Source organism: Megascapheus bottae, chromosome 5 (assembly GCF_031878675.1).
Source record: "Megascapheus bottae isolate mThoBot1 chromosome 5, mThoBot2.hap1, whole genome shotgun sequence".
In the NCBI taxonomy this organism is placed as follows: Eukaryota; Metazoa; Chordata; class Mammalia; order Rodentia; family Geomyidae; genus Megascapheus; species Megascapheus bottae.
This window is the reverse complement of record NC_143513.1, coordinates 53,783,214-53,799,173: the sequence shown is the minus strand read 5'-3', so window position 1 is coordinate 53,799,173 and position 15,960 is coordinate 53,783,214. Positions and strand designations below refer to the sequence as shown.

The window sequence follows — 15,960 nt, the reverse complement described above, 5'->3', positions numbered from 1 at the left end:
AAAAAAATAAATAAAGAGGACTTAATATTGATCCCACTGATAGATACTTTACACTTTAAGAAATGGTAAAGTTCTAATATGTAAGAGAACTTAAGTTAAAATAATCAAATTGGTTCTCTTACTAAAGAAAAAAAAAAGAGTTCTCCCTTCTGAGAAGATTGCAACACAGAAAATAACCCCTGTGTGTGTGTGTGTGTGTGTGTGTGTGTGTGTGTGTGTGTGTGTGTTTGTGGGTGCACACATGCTGGTCCTAGACCTTTAACTCAGGCCATGAATACTGTCTATGAGACTTTGTTTGCTTGCTTGTTTGTTCAAGGCTAGTGCTCTACCATTTGATCCAAAGCTCCACATGTGGTGTTTTGGTAGTTAATTGTATAAAGGTCTACACACCTTCCTTCCCAAACTCGTTTTGAACTGAGATCCTAAGATCTCTATCTGCTGAGTAGATAGATTGCAGACATGAGCCACTGTTGCCTAAATACCATTTTTTAAATGATTGTTTATGTAGCTTTAATCTCTGCAATTATATCCTTTTTTTTTTTTTTTTTTTTTTTTTTTTTGCTAATCCTGGGGCTTTAACTCAGGATTTGAGCATTGTCTTTGACCTTTCTTTGCTCAAGGCTAGTGCTCTACCACTTGAGCCACAGCACCACTTCCAGTTTTTTCTATGTATGTGGTAACCAAGGAATTGAACCCAGGGCTTCATGCATGCTAATTTCTGTAATTTCATAAAAATACATTGCTTCCCTATATAGATCCATAATACTACCAGAAGAAAAAAAACCTCAAATAGATACAAAGATTATCTTCAGGCTAATCATAAGTAAAATAATAGGTCATTTCTAATAGATCTAGTAATTTTGTATCTCAAAAGAAAGTGCTATGGTGGATGTCTTAAGAAAGTTACCTGGGGCTGGGATGTAGCTCAGTGGCAAAGCACTTGCCTAGCAAGTGCAACGTCCTGGGTTCGATCCCCAGTGCCAAAAAAAAGCCAAAAAAAAAAAAAGAAAGAAAGTTACCTGATGCTGGGTGTGGTGGCTCAGCCTGTAATGTTTGCTAATCAAAAGGCTAAGATCTGAGGATCATGGTTCAAAGCCAGCCCAGACACTAAAGTCTGTGAGATTCTTATCACCAATTAACCACTAGAAAACTGGAAGTGGCACTGTGGCTCAAGGCAGGGTGGTAGCCTTGAGCTGAAGCACTTGGGGACAGCACCCAGGACCAGAGTTCCAGCCCCACTACCAAGAAAAAAAAAGTTCTCTGAAGAAAAACAAGCTATCCTATCTCATATCGATATTATCATATATAGATATAATTTATAACTCTTAATTGCTATGACTTAAAAATGAAATGCAATCAAAATGAATAGATATAGAGATTATTACAGAAGAACAGACTTTATACTGGAAATGCTGCAGCTGACTGTAGTGAAAGTTAATAAAAGGCATAAAAAATACAAATAAGGAAAACTGATTTGTTCATCAAAATATAGACTCAAACCCTTAAATTCTGAATATAACAAATAAAAGTAGTACTAATCCATTCGCGAAATAGTACAATAGTCTTTTGGAATGAAAACATATTATAGAATATAAACAGAAATTCCTTACCTCTTTTAGTTGGTCAGCACTTCCCCATGATGCAGAACGCTGATGGGATCTTTTCTCTACTCCTTCTTCTGCCCAACAGCTAGGTGTCTTTAAGAAGGGAGAAAAATTTATATAATTGTTTCTATGATCTGAATTCTTAGCACATACCAATTAAAAAACTACCCTAAAATCCTTTAAACAGAATTTCATGGCTATATAAAATATCTAAAATAGAAGATATAATGACTTACGCATGTGACTCCAGCTACTTGAGAGACAGAGATTACAGAGGATAGCAGTTTAAGGCTAGTTTAAGCAAAAAGTTCAGGAGACCCCATCTTGGCCCAACAAGCCAGGCAAAATGGCACACTCCTGCAATCTTAGCCATATGGCAGACCACTGGTCCTACCTTTCTAGGCCAATAATAGGAAGACTGCAGTTGTAAGCTGAGTAGAGCAAAAAATGTAACCTTCTAGTAGAAACATAAGCCAAAAAGAGCTAGAGACATAGCTCAAATGTTTGAGTGCTTACTTAGCAACTGTAAGGTCCTAAATCAAAAACACAGTAAAAATTAAAGCAAAAAAAACCCCAAAACCCAAACATATTTAGAACTAAACATAACTAATTCAAGATGTTTGACTTATCCTGTTTAACAATACCATTTAATAATATCCAAGCACAATGATTTAAAATAAATGATATAAAAACATTCTGGTTACAAATGCATTGTACTATATCCAATACCATGTCTACTACTCACATATAACTATTCAGGTTTAAATGAAAACAAAACTAAGATTCAGTTCCTTAAGTTGTACTGTCACATTGTAAATGTTCAGTAATTCCACGTAGATACTGGGTGTGGGCTGTTACATGGAACAGCAGAGAAATGGAATATTCACTCTACTGGACAAAGTTCTATTATAGTCTATCATATATCAATATTGTTTTTCAGTAAGTTATCTAAACTAAAAACCAAAAGATATAATAATCACTATATCAAATCAATTTAAGAAGTCAGTGAGCTAATTTTAATATAAATTATTAATTCTGAGAAATGTTTCAACATTTGAAAGAGGAAAATAGCAAAATAGCAAAAACTCTTCTTTCATATCAGCAAGAAGTTCCTTTTAATTCGTCTGTTACTCTGTCTACTATTTAGACTAGAATATAAGTCTACCTTTATATGGAAGGAAACATGTAAAAGAAAAGGATTCCATGGTCAAAGAGATTTGGGAGAGAGTTATATTATAACTTCTCTATTCTATGTATGATACTATTTTTATGTTTTTTTATTTTTTTTTTCCTTTCTTTTTAGTATTTTATTTTTTTTTTTGATTTTTGCAGTATTCCATAACCAAAACCACAAAAACACTTACTCTTGCAGGGCACAGTGGCTCATGCCTATAATCCTAGCTACTCAGGAGGCTGAGATCTGAGGATCAAGGTCCATCCTGGGCACTAAAAAAAAATCTGAGACTTACCTGCAATTTATCACTAAATAACAAGAAGTGGGGCTGTGGCTCAAGGGGCAAAGCAGTAGCCTTGACCTGAAAAGCTAAGGGACAGAGCCCAGGCCCAGAGTTCAAGCCCCATGACCCACAAACAATCAAAAAAAACCAAAACACATACTCTCATGGACATACACACAGTTTTATAAAACCTGTTTAAATTTCACTTATTTGTATGATGCAAGCATACTTATTCAAATGTAACACACAATTCCAGAGTCATGTTGGAGAGATATAGTGTTTAATACATTTATTATTTGTAGGAGGGAGATTCTTCTTTTCTAGTTGAATCCACTTAAGACTACCAGGAGAGAGAAAAGTGTGCTCACCCTCTCAAGTCCAGCTTTCCTTGCAAGGATCACTCCTCTCTAAATAAAATATGCTAAAAGACAATCCCACTGCAGAGGACTGAACAGGCAACAATGTGAATACATGTTAGATACATTATTTTTTTTCCTACAGAAATAAGGGTAGGCTTAGAAGGTTGATCAGGATAGGCAAACTACTTTGTCGAATGGCAATGCCTTCATACAGCTACTTAAAGATAATTAAAGTGGGGAGGGAAATGGGTACCAAGACATGTGAAAGGGTATCAATGTATGTGAATTAATGCACCTTCTATCTGGCAAATATCATGTAACCCTTTTATTAATTACAATAAAAATATATATAAAAAAGATAATTAAAGATAGATTTAAAAATTACTTTTCTATATCTATAAGAAGATAAAAGCATTGGATATTTCTGTTACTTATGGCTTTAACCTATTTACAATATAGAAAGGGAAAACATCAAGCTCGAAATATTATTTTTGTTATTTTGGTGACACTATGGTTTGAGCCTAGAGCCTAGTATTTGCCGGGAGTTATGCCTTTAGCCCTTGTGCTGTAAGGTGAGCGCAACCTGAGTTGTTTCAGACTGGGTCTCACTTTTTGCCCAGGCAGCTCTGGACTACTACTGCCCTAGACAAACTGCTCACATAGCTGGGATTATAGGCTTATATATCATGGAAGTCATTAATAATTATTTCTCTAAAAAGGCTGTATCTGTAAGAATACTCACAAAGTATCATAACTTCTATAAATGATTTTTTCCTCACTCTGAATAAAAAAAGTATGGCTTAGTGGTTAAGTGCATGCCTAACACACACAAAGCCATGGATTTGATCCCCAATATGGCAAAACAAATACAAAAGTGCTCAATGAATACTCCAAGTCAATACTTAGATTATTCTATCTATAATATTTTCTATATTTGCCTTATTACTTATCTACCTATCCGATTGGTCCTCTGTAAATTTATTTCAAAATAAGGTATATATGATCATGTGATTCTTTACTGCTATTGATGCCTTGTATTAAATTTATTAATTCACATTGGTTCCTTGATTTGCTAATTTCTCTAATTACATTCCTCTCGCAGAGGTGAAGAAATCTTGAGGCTAAAGGATATGCACACCATGATATATTCATGCCTGTAATTCTAGGTACTCAGGAAGTTGAGATCTGAGAATTATGATTCAAAGGCATCCAGGAAAGGAAACCCTGTGAGATTCTTCAATTACCCAACAAAAAGCCAAAAGCAGAGCTGTGGCTCAAATGGTAGAGTACTAGCTTTAAGTAGAAAAGTTTAGAACCTAGGACCTGTGTTCAAAACACAGAACTACACCCCCCCAATATATATATATATACACACATACTTATGTATATAAAGACACCTTAAAGTACAGAATAGAGCATGAGATAGGAACAGATAGTAAGTGTTTGTGCCTGGGTTAGGCTTCAACCATGTGAATACATTCTGAAATATGATAAAGAATCCAGGAATTCTTAGTTCAAATTTGACCTTATAGATCCATACAAAGATTTATTCATTAACAGAAGACCAAGCATATTTTATTTGACATATCTTTAATAAAATCTTAAATAAACTTTATCATTTATCATTTATTTCATGTTTATGTGTTTATATATTTGCTGCACACCTTCCAAATGTTACAAGTAGGCTTGGTCTCCAAGAGCTAATACGTCTTACAACACTCGCCATGTTTACTTTTAGTTATTTATTCATACAACATGATGACTTGGGTTTTGTGATATCCATTGCACAAATCAAGACATATATGCATTTAATACCATGCTTTTTCCTTCTATTTCCACATTACTCCCTATCTGGATTTTCCAATACTACATTCTCCAAGAAAATGTCTTCCTAATCCCTAAATCTAGTCCTTAACTTTCTTTAGCATCTGCCAACAATCTTTGGCAGAGCATTTTTGTTATTTGGTTTCTAAGACTATACTAATCCACTTTCAGTTCCAGCCTTTTACTTTTTTTCACTCCTTTTATTTCTGAGTTTCTTTTTTTTGTTGTTGTTGTTTGTTTGTTTGTTTTATTTTAAGAATAAGTAAGATAATTTTTCTGGAAAGTTTCAGAATAAAACACATGTCCAAGCAAGTTTTCTTGTGGGTTTTCCTTTTTCCTGTTAGTTAAAAAGAATAGTAACCTTTTATAAACAGTACCTGGTTACTGCATTAAGAGAAAATAATAGAACTTATCAGAAATCTGGCTTCAACATTTTCTGAGTATATGACCCAAAGTAATTCACTTAATTTCCCTAAGTTTCTGCTTCTTCATCAGAGTAAAGCTGCAATGTTCTTGTGAGAATTAAACAAAATGTAAGTTAAAAAACAACAGTAGGGGCAGCCTGCTGGCTCCGGCCAGGGTTTGCAGGAAACATGGACGTGTAATTGGATCTGAAGGACTTTTGTGATGATCCCAGGGAGCGCTCTGAAAGGAAAGGGGAGGATGCCACTGGAGTCACCTTCCTCTTCGCTGTCACAATCCTTGCCTTCTGCATTACCCTCAGTACCCGACAGCATTACCAACTCCTCCCCTCCTCCAATGTCTTATAACACATCCCAGGAGATGAAGTGCATTCTTCACTGGTTTGCCACTTGGTCTGGTCCCCAATGGGAACGTTTTCTGCAGGACATGGTAGCTAAAGCAGTGCCAGGAAAATTACAGCCCCTACTCGACAGTCTGGAACAGCTTAGTGTATCTAGGACAAACTGTCCATCTTGTATCTTTGAGTGTCAACTACGTCTTTGGGATCAGTGGTTTCGAGGTTGGGCTGAGCAGGAGCGCAATGAATTTGTCCGACAACTGGAAGCTAGTGAACCAGACTTTGTGGCAAAGTTTTACCAAGCAGTGGCTGCTACAGCTGGAAAGGACTGATAACTCAGAAAGAAGACGCCATAGCTAACAGAGCCAAGGCTATGACTCTTCAGTGAAAACTGTTCAGATGTGTCACTTGAAGATTTTGGGGTAGTATCCAGTGAGCTGACTGAATTTGATAAGCACAGGCACGCTTATTTCAATATTAGCAGTGTATCAACTGGACTGGGTGGAAATGGTATTTTTCTAAGCAAATTGAGATATCAGTCTCCTACTTTGCTTTCCAAGAGATGTAAAACTCAAGAATTCAATGACTTTTGCAGCTATAACTAAAAAGTACCTACTTGCTAATACCAGTCTGTGGTCCATAATGGGTATAAAGTAAAATTCTCCTTTCAAAACAGGAAAGAAGAAAAATATAAGGTATGTTTCTAGTTTAGCTGCATTTAGATGTCTGGGTTTATACTCTGATCAGACACTAGCACAATGGAGTTCCTAGTGATGATCTGAAAAACTAGAAATTCAGAGGGCAGAGGGAGCGGGGGGAAGAGTTTGAAGTATGGAGTGTGGCTTAGTGCTAAAGTGCTTGCCTAGCATGCACAAAGACCTGGGCTCAATTCCTCAGTACCACATACATAGAAAAAGCGGGAAATGGTGTTGTGGCTCAAGTGGTAAAACTCTAGCCTAAAGAAAGCCCAAGGACAGTGCTCAGGCCCTGAGCTCAAGCCTAGGACTGGCAAAAAGAAAATCAGTGGGGATGGAAGGGGACAGCAGAGAGAGAGCAGGAAGAAGCAACATTGCCCCAAAATAAATGTACTCTTTACCCGACTTAGGTAACTGTAAACCCTCTGTTCATCACAATTCCAATAACAATAAAATGATTTAAAGAGAAAAATTAGGAAAAGGAGATACTCTATCCTCTATGCTCTTTGACTCCTGATAGCAGTGAAAATATTGAATAGCGATGACCTAAAGTGTATGTGATACCTTGGGACTTGGTAGCAGATGTTCCAATTCTGTTCCTGTTCTAAAAAGGTATAAAGTGACACTTTACAAGTTAGGCAGTTTATTTTTTTTTCTCTCCACGTTTTTATTATCTTTGAGTAGTGGCACAAAAGAGGTGCCATTTAACAAAAGCAATTAAAGAATACAATGCAGCTGGGTCATTGTCATCCCCTCCACCATTGGCAGTTTATTTTTTTTAATATCAAAATAGAGAATGGATTTTTTTTTTTTTTGCCAGTCCTGGGCTTGAGCTCAGGGCCTGAGAACTGTCCTTGGATTTTCTCAAGGCTAGAGCTCTACCACTTGAGCCTCAGCACCACTTCTGGCTTTTTTTTTCTATGTATGTGGTACCGAGGAATCGAACCCGGGTCTTCATGCATGCTAGGCAAGCACTTTAACCACTAGGCCAAACTCCCGGCCCCGAGAATGGATTTTTATAACCATAAAAAAACCAGTATGAGTTAAATCTCAACACTCTTGTTGTTTTTCAGATGAATAACTTAGCCCATGCCTCACTGTGTACCTTCCAAACACTAAATTTTATTTGTTTTATTTTTATCATACTCTAGCCCTGTACTTTTTAAATATTCTTCTTATTGTAATTAATAGAAGGGTTACATTATATTTGCCAGATAGAAGGTGCATTACATCACAAACATTGCTACCCCTTCCCATGTTTTTGTCCCCATTTCCCTCCCCCTTCATCTTTTCCCCCTTCCCTATGCTATTTTTCAAATAAACAAATCAACATATATACAATATACAGTATTTTGTATACAGTATACAAAATACTGTAATAATATGAGACAGCCAAGTAGCCCTGTACTTTTGCACAACTGTGACTCAATTTTGCTCTAAATTTGTAGGCCAACATCTCTCAGCTTTGCAAGTTATTTCTACTTGAGAATCCCACTATTTATCAGGTGGAATTTTTCTCACTAAAATAAGAACAGAAAAACAAAAGACTGCCAGTATAAAATGTAACAAAAGCAAAAGTGATGGGACTAATGATAAGCTAATTTACACATTTCCTGAGAAAATGGCAAAGTACAGTTTCCAAAGATCACATTCAAATTCTCCTAACTCTTTTTGTCATTATTCTGACATGGATCTAATTCTTTTTATTTATTTATTTTTTAAACCTATCATAAAATGCTCTCTTCCTTTGGAATGTCCTGTGTTTACATGTTTTACTCATCTACTACGTATGTCTATTACTACTATTGTCTATTACCAATTTCCATACATTCAATCTTGCTACCTATATTATAAGTCCTTTATGCTCAAAACACTTTTAAGGTTTTTCAATAATGCTAATAAATTCTGAAGGAAGGTATCATCAAGAATTCAACTAATTATGAATCAAGATGTTACAAGAGGGAGTTTTTCAAGCTACAAGGTTAGAGATTATTCTGGGAATGTTTGAAGTGTGACCAACTGAACATTTTCTATTTCTCTGAGTTTTTAATCTTGGCTTAAAGCACAGAAGAAACAAACCTTTCACATAAACTTTGTTATTCATGTTGTTTATAATTATTTATAAAAATTATACAAAATTTTATTCAGCATTATATTCTAATATGGTTATTAGTCATTATGTTAATTTCTATTGGGAAGCATCCTTACAACTACCATGTTTTCTAAAACTGTAATATAGATTGGTACCTATTAAATGTTAAATTTAAAAAGTTCTAAAATCCAGAAAACAAAAAATTATGCTACAGTTTACTTAAGGTTTTGTTTTTTCAACTATTCATAAACACTGATTACATTTCATTTTCTTTACTGTGAGGAAAATAAGTCATAGGAAAACTGATTTTGTCACGTTTACCTGAGTTGCTTTATCTTTCATGCATGAAGGGTAATGAACATGAGGATCTCGTGGCCACTGTCCTGTGAGGTAAGGTCCTGTTATCGCATCCAATGAAGAGGTTCGCCTTATTGTACTAGAAGTTCGAACTTGTTGAGATTTTGGCCTGTCCACTATAAAAAAGTGATGAAAAATAAATGTTAAAAGGGGACCAGGTCATGAGAAAGAGTATCAATGTTTGTGAAGTAATGCACCTTCTATCTGGTGAATATAATGTAACCCTTCTATTACTTACAGTTAAAAAATACAAAAAAAAAAAAGAGTACACTTCAGGATCTGTGGCTAAGACTCCTTATCCTTGACTATATCTAATTGCTCAAAATAAGTGTCTGATAGAAAAAAAAAAACTCTATCTTTACTTATAAAAATGCATAAATTCATAAAAATGTCTGAAATTTACGTCCTGAGCATGACTATGGACCAAACAGTTGTCTGGACACTGGAGACACAGCGGAGAGTTGAGTCTTCATCTTCTCAGCTACAGGAGACCAGGAGAGCCAACTCCAGCCTGCAGGTCAAATCTGGTTTGCCACTTGTACACAGTGGAACATGTTGTTTATGTATTGTTCATATCTGCTTTCATACAACAGTAGTAGTACTGAGTGATTTGGACACAGGCCATATGGACCACAAACATTAAAAATATTCACTTGCAGGAAAAAAATTTCTTTTAGAGTTCAACATTTGTACATGTTATGTCATTTATTTCCCTATAAAATATATTTACCCAAATCTCATATTATTGAACAGAATTTACAGACCCTATTCTAAGAAAAGTGTATCACATTTAGAAACTGTGCAAAAAGTATCAGGGCTTTTGCACAACCCTAGACCCCATTCATTTTAGAGACATGTAATAAAAATCTTCAGATCATCTCTACCATCTATTTTTAATTAAGACTATTACATCAAGCCCATGCCAATAGCTCACGCCTGTAATCCTAGTTTCTCAGGAGTCTGAGATCTGAGCATCGTGGTTCAAAGTCAGCCAGGTTACGAAAGTCTGTGAGACTCTTTAACCACCAGAAAACTGGAAGTGACACTGTGGCTCAGTTTTTGGCCACCTTGTACAAAAAGTTAGTGGAACCTCATTTCAATAAACAAGTATAGTGTGATGGAACACATGTGTAATACCAGTTACATGTAAGGCACAAGAAGGAGAATTGTGTTACGAGGCTATTCTCAGGTAAAAATGTAAGATGCTATCAAAAAAAAAAAAGAAAATAAAAAAAGTCATTAAAAGATGAAAAGTTGAAGGCATGGGCCAAGACTAGCAAGTACAAGGCCCTGAATTCTACCCTCAGTACAATAAACAGAAAAGAAAGTATATTCTATACTAATTTCATTATTTATACCTGAACATAATAAATTATTTAATGAATGCTGCTTTCCTACCTTCAAATTTACATTCTAGCTGTGAAGAATATATATGCATAAATGTATGTGCATATATACACACTTGTTTATTATGTACATATATAATATATATAATAAAGAAGTATAAGTATGACATATGCACGTCAATAAAGGATAGGGAGGCAGGCAAAAACAAAAAACAAATAACAAAAACAAAACCCTAAGCAGCAGATGGTATGAATGCTGCTGTACAAATATACCAAAGAAAACTCTCAAGTAGTAGAATGAGTTCAGCTAAAACATAACGCAGTCCTATTGCTAAACTGTTCCTTATAAATGTAAGATAATTTCATAAATTCAGCAAGAAATGTGACAATTTTAAGAGATCACACCCTTAGTGAGACAGTGGATGAGCCTTCCAAGTTTCAGTAGCAAAGATGCGAAAACCTCTGCATTTTGCTCCTTGTGTTTTCCTTCCTCATATGGCATCAACAGAGAAAAGGCCTTCTGTGGTACCTGAGTGCCACACAAATAATTCTTACTCTGTAGAAGTCAATTGGCAATTTCATGCTAAAATTATAATAGTAAAGTCTTCTAAAACCAGAAAATCAAACATGATAGCTCTCAATTTAAACAGCAAGCCAGTCAAGATTTAAAAAAGTAAATAAATATAATATCTAATCCAGAGTAATGTAACATGATGCCAAACTCATTTTTTCCCAATAATTTTTTGTTAGTGGCAACTACTTGACATTGACTGATTAATGAGTTTGAAAATATGGTATTCTGGTAATTTTTTCCTACCAAAAAAAAGTCAGGCGAGCCTGATGGTGCACATCTCATACAGGGCACTAAGAGCAGGACTATGAGCTCAAGGACTAAGTTACTTGGAAAGTTGCAGACAAGCCTGATCTACCTAGGTGAGACTCTTATAAAACAAAAACCAGGAAGTTACAACATGTTAGATGCCTTAAAAGCTTTGGCTACAGGGTTCTATGATTCAAAATCACCACACTCTCCAAAATGTATTTACCAAGTGGTAAAGACAATGTGACAATTTTGAGTTGTTACAGCATAGCCTTACATAATGTTAATAACAGACTGAATAATAGACTCACATTCTTTTCTTAGACTTTTAACACCCTCCAAGCTTGTTATTCTATATTCAGTCAGTATAAGCAAATAAAACCTGTTAGCTCTTTTTGTGTAGTTCTCAGTCAATTCCTGATTAACCAAAATTTCCCCATCTTGATGACACGGGAACAGTATATCTAAACTGAAGACATCTAAGTAACAATTAGAATTTCTGATAAAGTGCTAATGGTCTTTTGTACAAGAACTGTTAACTCCCTGAAACTTAACTGTCATAATGACACTTCAACACTTCCTATTTAATTCCAAAACTATCACTGATCACAACTTGCAGGATTCTAGTTGTGGAAAGCTGTACAATTCTTTAAGTGCTTAAAATAACTATAAATACTATGACTTTACTGTATATAAACCATATCAGTAAGCAGTTTTTAAAGAAAAACTGCAGACACATACAAAGAAATTTTGATTTTAAACTGTTAAAAGTTTACTCCATGAGGACTTTCCTAGCAGAGGATTACAATAGCTCTAAACCTAGATATACAAGGTCATATAGGATGAGACCAAATGAAAGGTCTCTAGAATATGGAAACAAGAGCTTTATCTTGAGTGATTATTGTTGTTAATGTACTATGTTATTTCTCTTCTCCTTTGTTGCCTTTTGGTTAATCTCATATTGTTATTGTAGCTGGCTTTGTTACCTGGTATATTGTACATACATTTATTTGTTTATTTGAAATAGAAAAGGGAAGGGGGAAAACAAGATGATTGGGAGGGGTAGGGGAGGGAAATGGGGACAAAAACATAAGAAGGGGTATCAATATGTGAGAAGCAATGCACCCACTATCTGGCAAATGTAACTATAACCCCTCTATACATTACCTCGATAATTAGAAAAAAGAAAAAGTTCATCCCATGACAGTAACATAGCAAAAAAAAAAATCCTACCTACAAGCTAACTTGGTTAAGGTTAGAAATGAAAAGCCATTAATACATACATATATATTCACTTATATGCAAGTGTATATGTGTAAAACTTACCAAACAGTGGTTTAAAAAAATGTTAAAGGAGGCTGGGAGTTTGGCCTAGTAGTAGAGTACTTGCCTAGCATGCACGAAGACAGGGGTTAGATTCCTCCGTACCACATATACATAGAAATGATTCTGTGGCTCAAGTGGTAAAGCTCTAGCCTTGAGAAAGCCCAAGGACAGTGCTCAGGTCCTGAGTTCAAGGTCCAGGACTGGCAAAAAGAAAGAAAGAGAGAGAGAGAGAGAGAGAGAGAGAGAGAGAGAGAGAGAGAGAGAGAGAGAGAGGGGGGGGGGGGGAGAGAGAGAGAGGGAGAGAGAGAGAGAAAGAAAGGAAGGAAGGAAGGAAGAAAGAAAGATGTTGAGTTTTTTTTAAATTAGCAATAGTTTTTAAGCCTTACAATGTCACCAACAGAGCATGCGTGTCTAAGCAGTAACAGAAACAGTTGTCTAAAAATTTGACCCAGAAATGATATCTTAAGAATGATTCTAGATCACGAAGACACAAAGCCCACAGGTAACTCAGATATTCTAAACAATGGACAATATCCTAAGATATATTTTCTATGAAAAGACTACCAGAACCCTACTAAAAATGAAGCTAAATTACAAGGTCTATTCTCCACAGATTCTGATTAAAGTTATTGAACAGACCAAAACTTAACAAATTAGTTAAAGCAAACAGATTCTGGTGCATCACTGGGATTAGAAACCACTGAGGTCATATAGCAATGATTCTCAAAGCAGGAAAAAAATGTATTAAAAATATTGACTTCTAAAGCCAGGTGCAGTACCTCATCCTCATGCCTTTAATCCTACCTTCTCAGGAAGCTGAGCTCTGAGGATGGTGTTTCAAAGCCAGCTCAGGCACTAAAGAGTCACTGAGACTCTCATCTCCAATTAACTACCAGAAATCTGAAAATGGTGCTGTGGCTCAAAGGGTAGGGCAGTAGCCTTGAGCTGAAAAGCATAGGGACAGCACCCAGGCCCAGAGTTCAAGCCCTCGGATGGACAAAAAAAAAATTTACTTCTAGGCCCAATTTTTCATCAATAATGTGAGACTCTGGTTGCTGAATAAGGAAATGGGAAATGTTCTGCATCTACCATAAATGACACATGCTGAAATCAACTCTAAAGCAGGAGGTTCCCAAATTTGAGACAAGCCTGGGTTAAACACTAAGACAATGTCTCACAAAGGCATCTCAAGTGACTCACATGTTACTTAAAACAAAACAGAAAACACCCTGAGAACCAATGTCTGGAGGACTGTTACAAAGTGCTTAGGATATAGGTGCTCAAATAAATAAACTATTTTTTTTAGTAATAACCTAGCAGTTCCTTTAAATGTACTTAAAGTTTGACCACATACTCAAAATATTGTGCTCAATAAGTTAATCAGTTCTTTAAATTTTATCTAGCAACTAAGTTCTAGATCTAATATATTTAAAAATTTGGTCAGCTCCTTCAAAAAATGCTGGCCATGACACTGAAACTCAAATCACTCTAACTTTAAAGTCCAATAGTTTCTTTTGATCCTAATCTAAAAACAGTGACAAACAGGGCTAAAGGTGTGGCTCAGCAATACTTCTCAGGGCCCTGAATTCAAACCCTAGTACAACGAAAATGAAGGGAAGTGGGAAAAAGGAAGGGACAGAAGAGAAAATGAATAGCCATAAATAGAGTAGGGAATTTTTCCACTACTGGCTTAATGATTTTAAGTACAAACCTATTAAAACTCATCAACAGATTTACTTCAGTCTTTCTGCAATGAGAGCTAATCTTGACAGCTATAGCTTCAAAATTCCTATGATAACATTATGAATAATTTTTCCTTGCCTCACAATTTTAAAAAAAATTAAAAATTAAACACCAATCAACAGAATAAAAACTGTGAAAAGGACACTGATATGTCCCTCTATCCAATCTAGCATATTCCTTATTGACCATCTAATAGAATCAGTTCCAGATTTATTTTTCCAAAGTCAGCACAATGGCTGGGTGTTAGGTAGGGAAGGCTGGGGAAGTATTAGAGTGACAGATTGAGGCTTCTCTACTCAGTGCTTCCAGAAAGAGAATTAACAGATAGGATGAAGTAAGGAACTGGTAAGAAACGTAATTCAAAGTAGAAGTACATACTCAAGAGAATGGCATCACCTGGATTTTGGATTAACTTCAATGGAGGGAAAGATTATTCCTGAATGAAGGGGCAAAAGGCAGATTTTCCTGGAGTAAGATTTACTCCTTTAGTCCCTCCAAATACACAGATTTCAGATGTATTCTGGTGTCAAATGCGTGATGAAGCAGATAAATTTTCAAGGCTAATAACTTGGAGATGCCATTGTAATGAAGTAAAGGAGTTATCAGGTCTTGTTCTATATGGTTTGGGGTGGGTCCAATTTTTTGCTGTTTGGTCCTAATATTATAATAGCTCTGTGCCTGCATCAGCCTTAGCCAACTCTGCAATCTCTTTTTTTCTCATTTCCCTATAATCCTACCTCGTATGCACTTTACCAACTATCTGTTTTTTTCTTTCCTCCTTGGCATACAAAATGATGAAAAGTTAGCCAAATATGTGGGCCACCACTGTATTTGTTGCTGTAACAGAATACCTGAGACTCGGTAGTTAATAAAAGAGTTTATTTTGTCTCTTGGTTCCAAAAACTGGAAAATCCAAGTACCTACTTAGTTTCTGGAAGAAGGCCATTGGGCCCCTGTAGAAGAAGCAACACATGGGCATTCATCTTTCTTTAGAACAACTTACACTTAAAATAACATATCCCATCCCACAGAGTTAGAACTCATTTCCTCACTTCTGTGACACATTAACCTAGTCATTAGGGCCTCCCAATTATGCCCCATCTCCCAATCCTACTACATGGAAGAATTTAACTCATGAGTTACACTATGGCAGCCACATAAAACAAATCACAAATTCAAATGAACTTCAGGTAAGAGTCAGGAAAGACAGTAAACCCGAATATGCTATCCAAAATAAAACCAAAGGGTAAAAACCAAAACCTAAAACTCTCTAAGTATTAGTCTGTTCTGAAACACTAATCAACCAGATCTGGAATCCTGACACAGGAACAATCTAAAAAACACACAACAATCTCCATATGGCTGCCCTGTAGGAATCTGGAGAAGACCCAATCAAGAAGCTGACAAGAGAAATAAACATGCTTCTGAGCAAATGAGGCCTGACACAACCTTGTAACCCAAATCCAAGGAAAAAATGCAGCCAAGCAGCCATTTCAGCATGATTCTCCAGGTTTCAGCTCACTCAATTGAACCCATGTCAAATAACACACATATTGAGACAAGATACTTTAGAAGAA

General features: G+C 35.8%; 2 protein-coding genes across 4 annotated transcripts in view; one reads left to right on the top strand and one right to left on the bottom strand.

The window, feature by feature from the left end:
* Glcci1 (glucocorticoid induced 1) overlaps positions 1-15,960 on the bottom strand; it is a 68,534-nt gene that overhangs the window by 28,771 nt on the left and 23,803 nt on the right. For all 3 annotated transcript variants that reach the window (XM_090333155.1, XM_090333156.1, XM_090333157.1), the window contains exons 2-3: positions 9,113-9,264; positions 1,611-1,697 (exon numbers count right to left, since the gene is read on the bottom strand). In XM_090333155.1, the coding sequence (XP_090189281.1) occupies positions 1,611-1,697; positions 9,113-9,264 (239 nt within the window). The remainder of the gene's footprint in view (positions 1-1,610; positions 1,698-9,112; positions 9,265-15,960) is intronic.
* On the top strand, positions 5,872-6,336 carry LOC150063417 (uncharacterized protein C14orf119 homolog). The gene has a single exon (XM_090332359.1). The coding sequence runs from the start codon at positions 5,872-5,874 to the stop codon at positions 6,334-6,336; it is 465 nt and encodes a 154-aa protein (XP_090188485.1).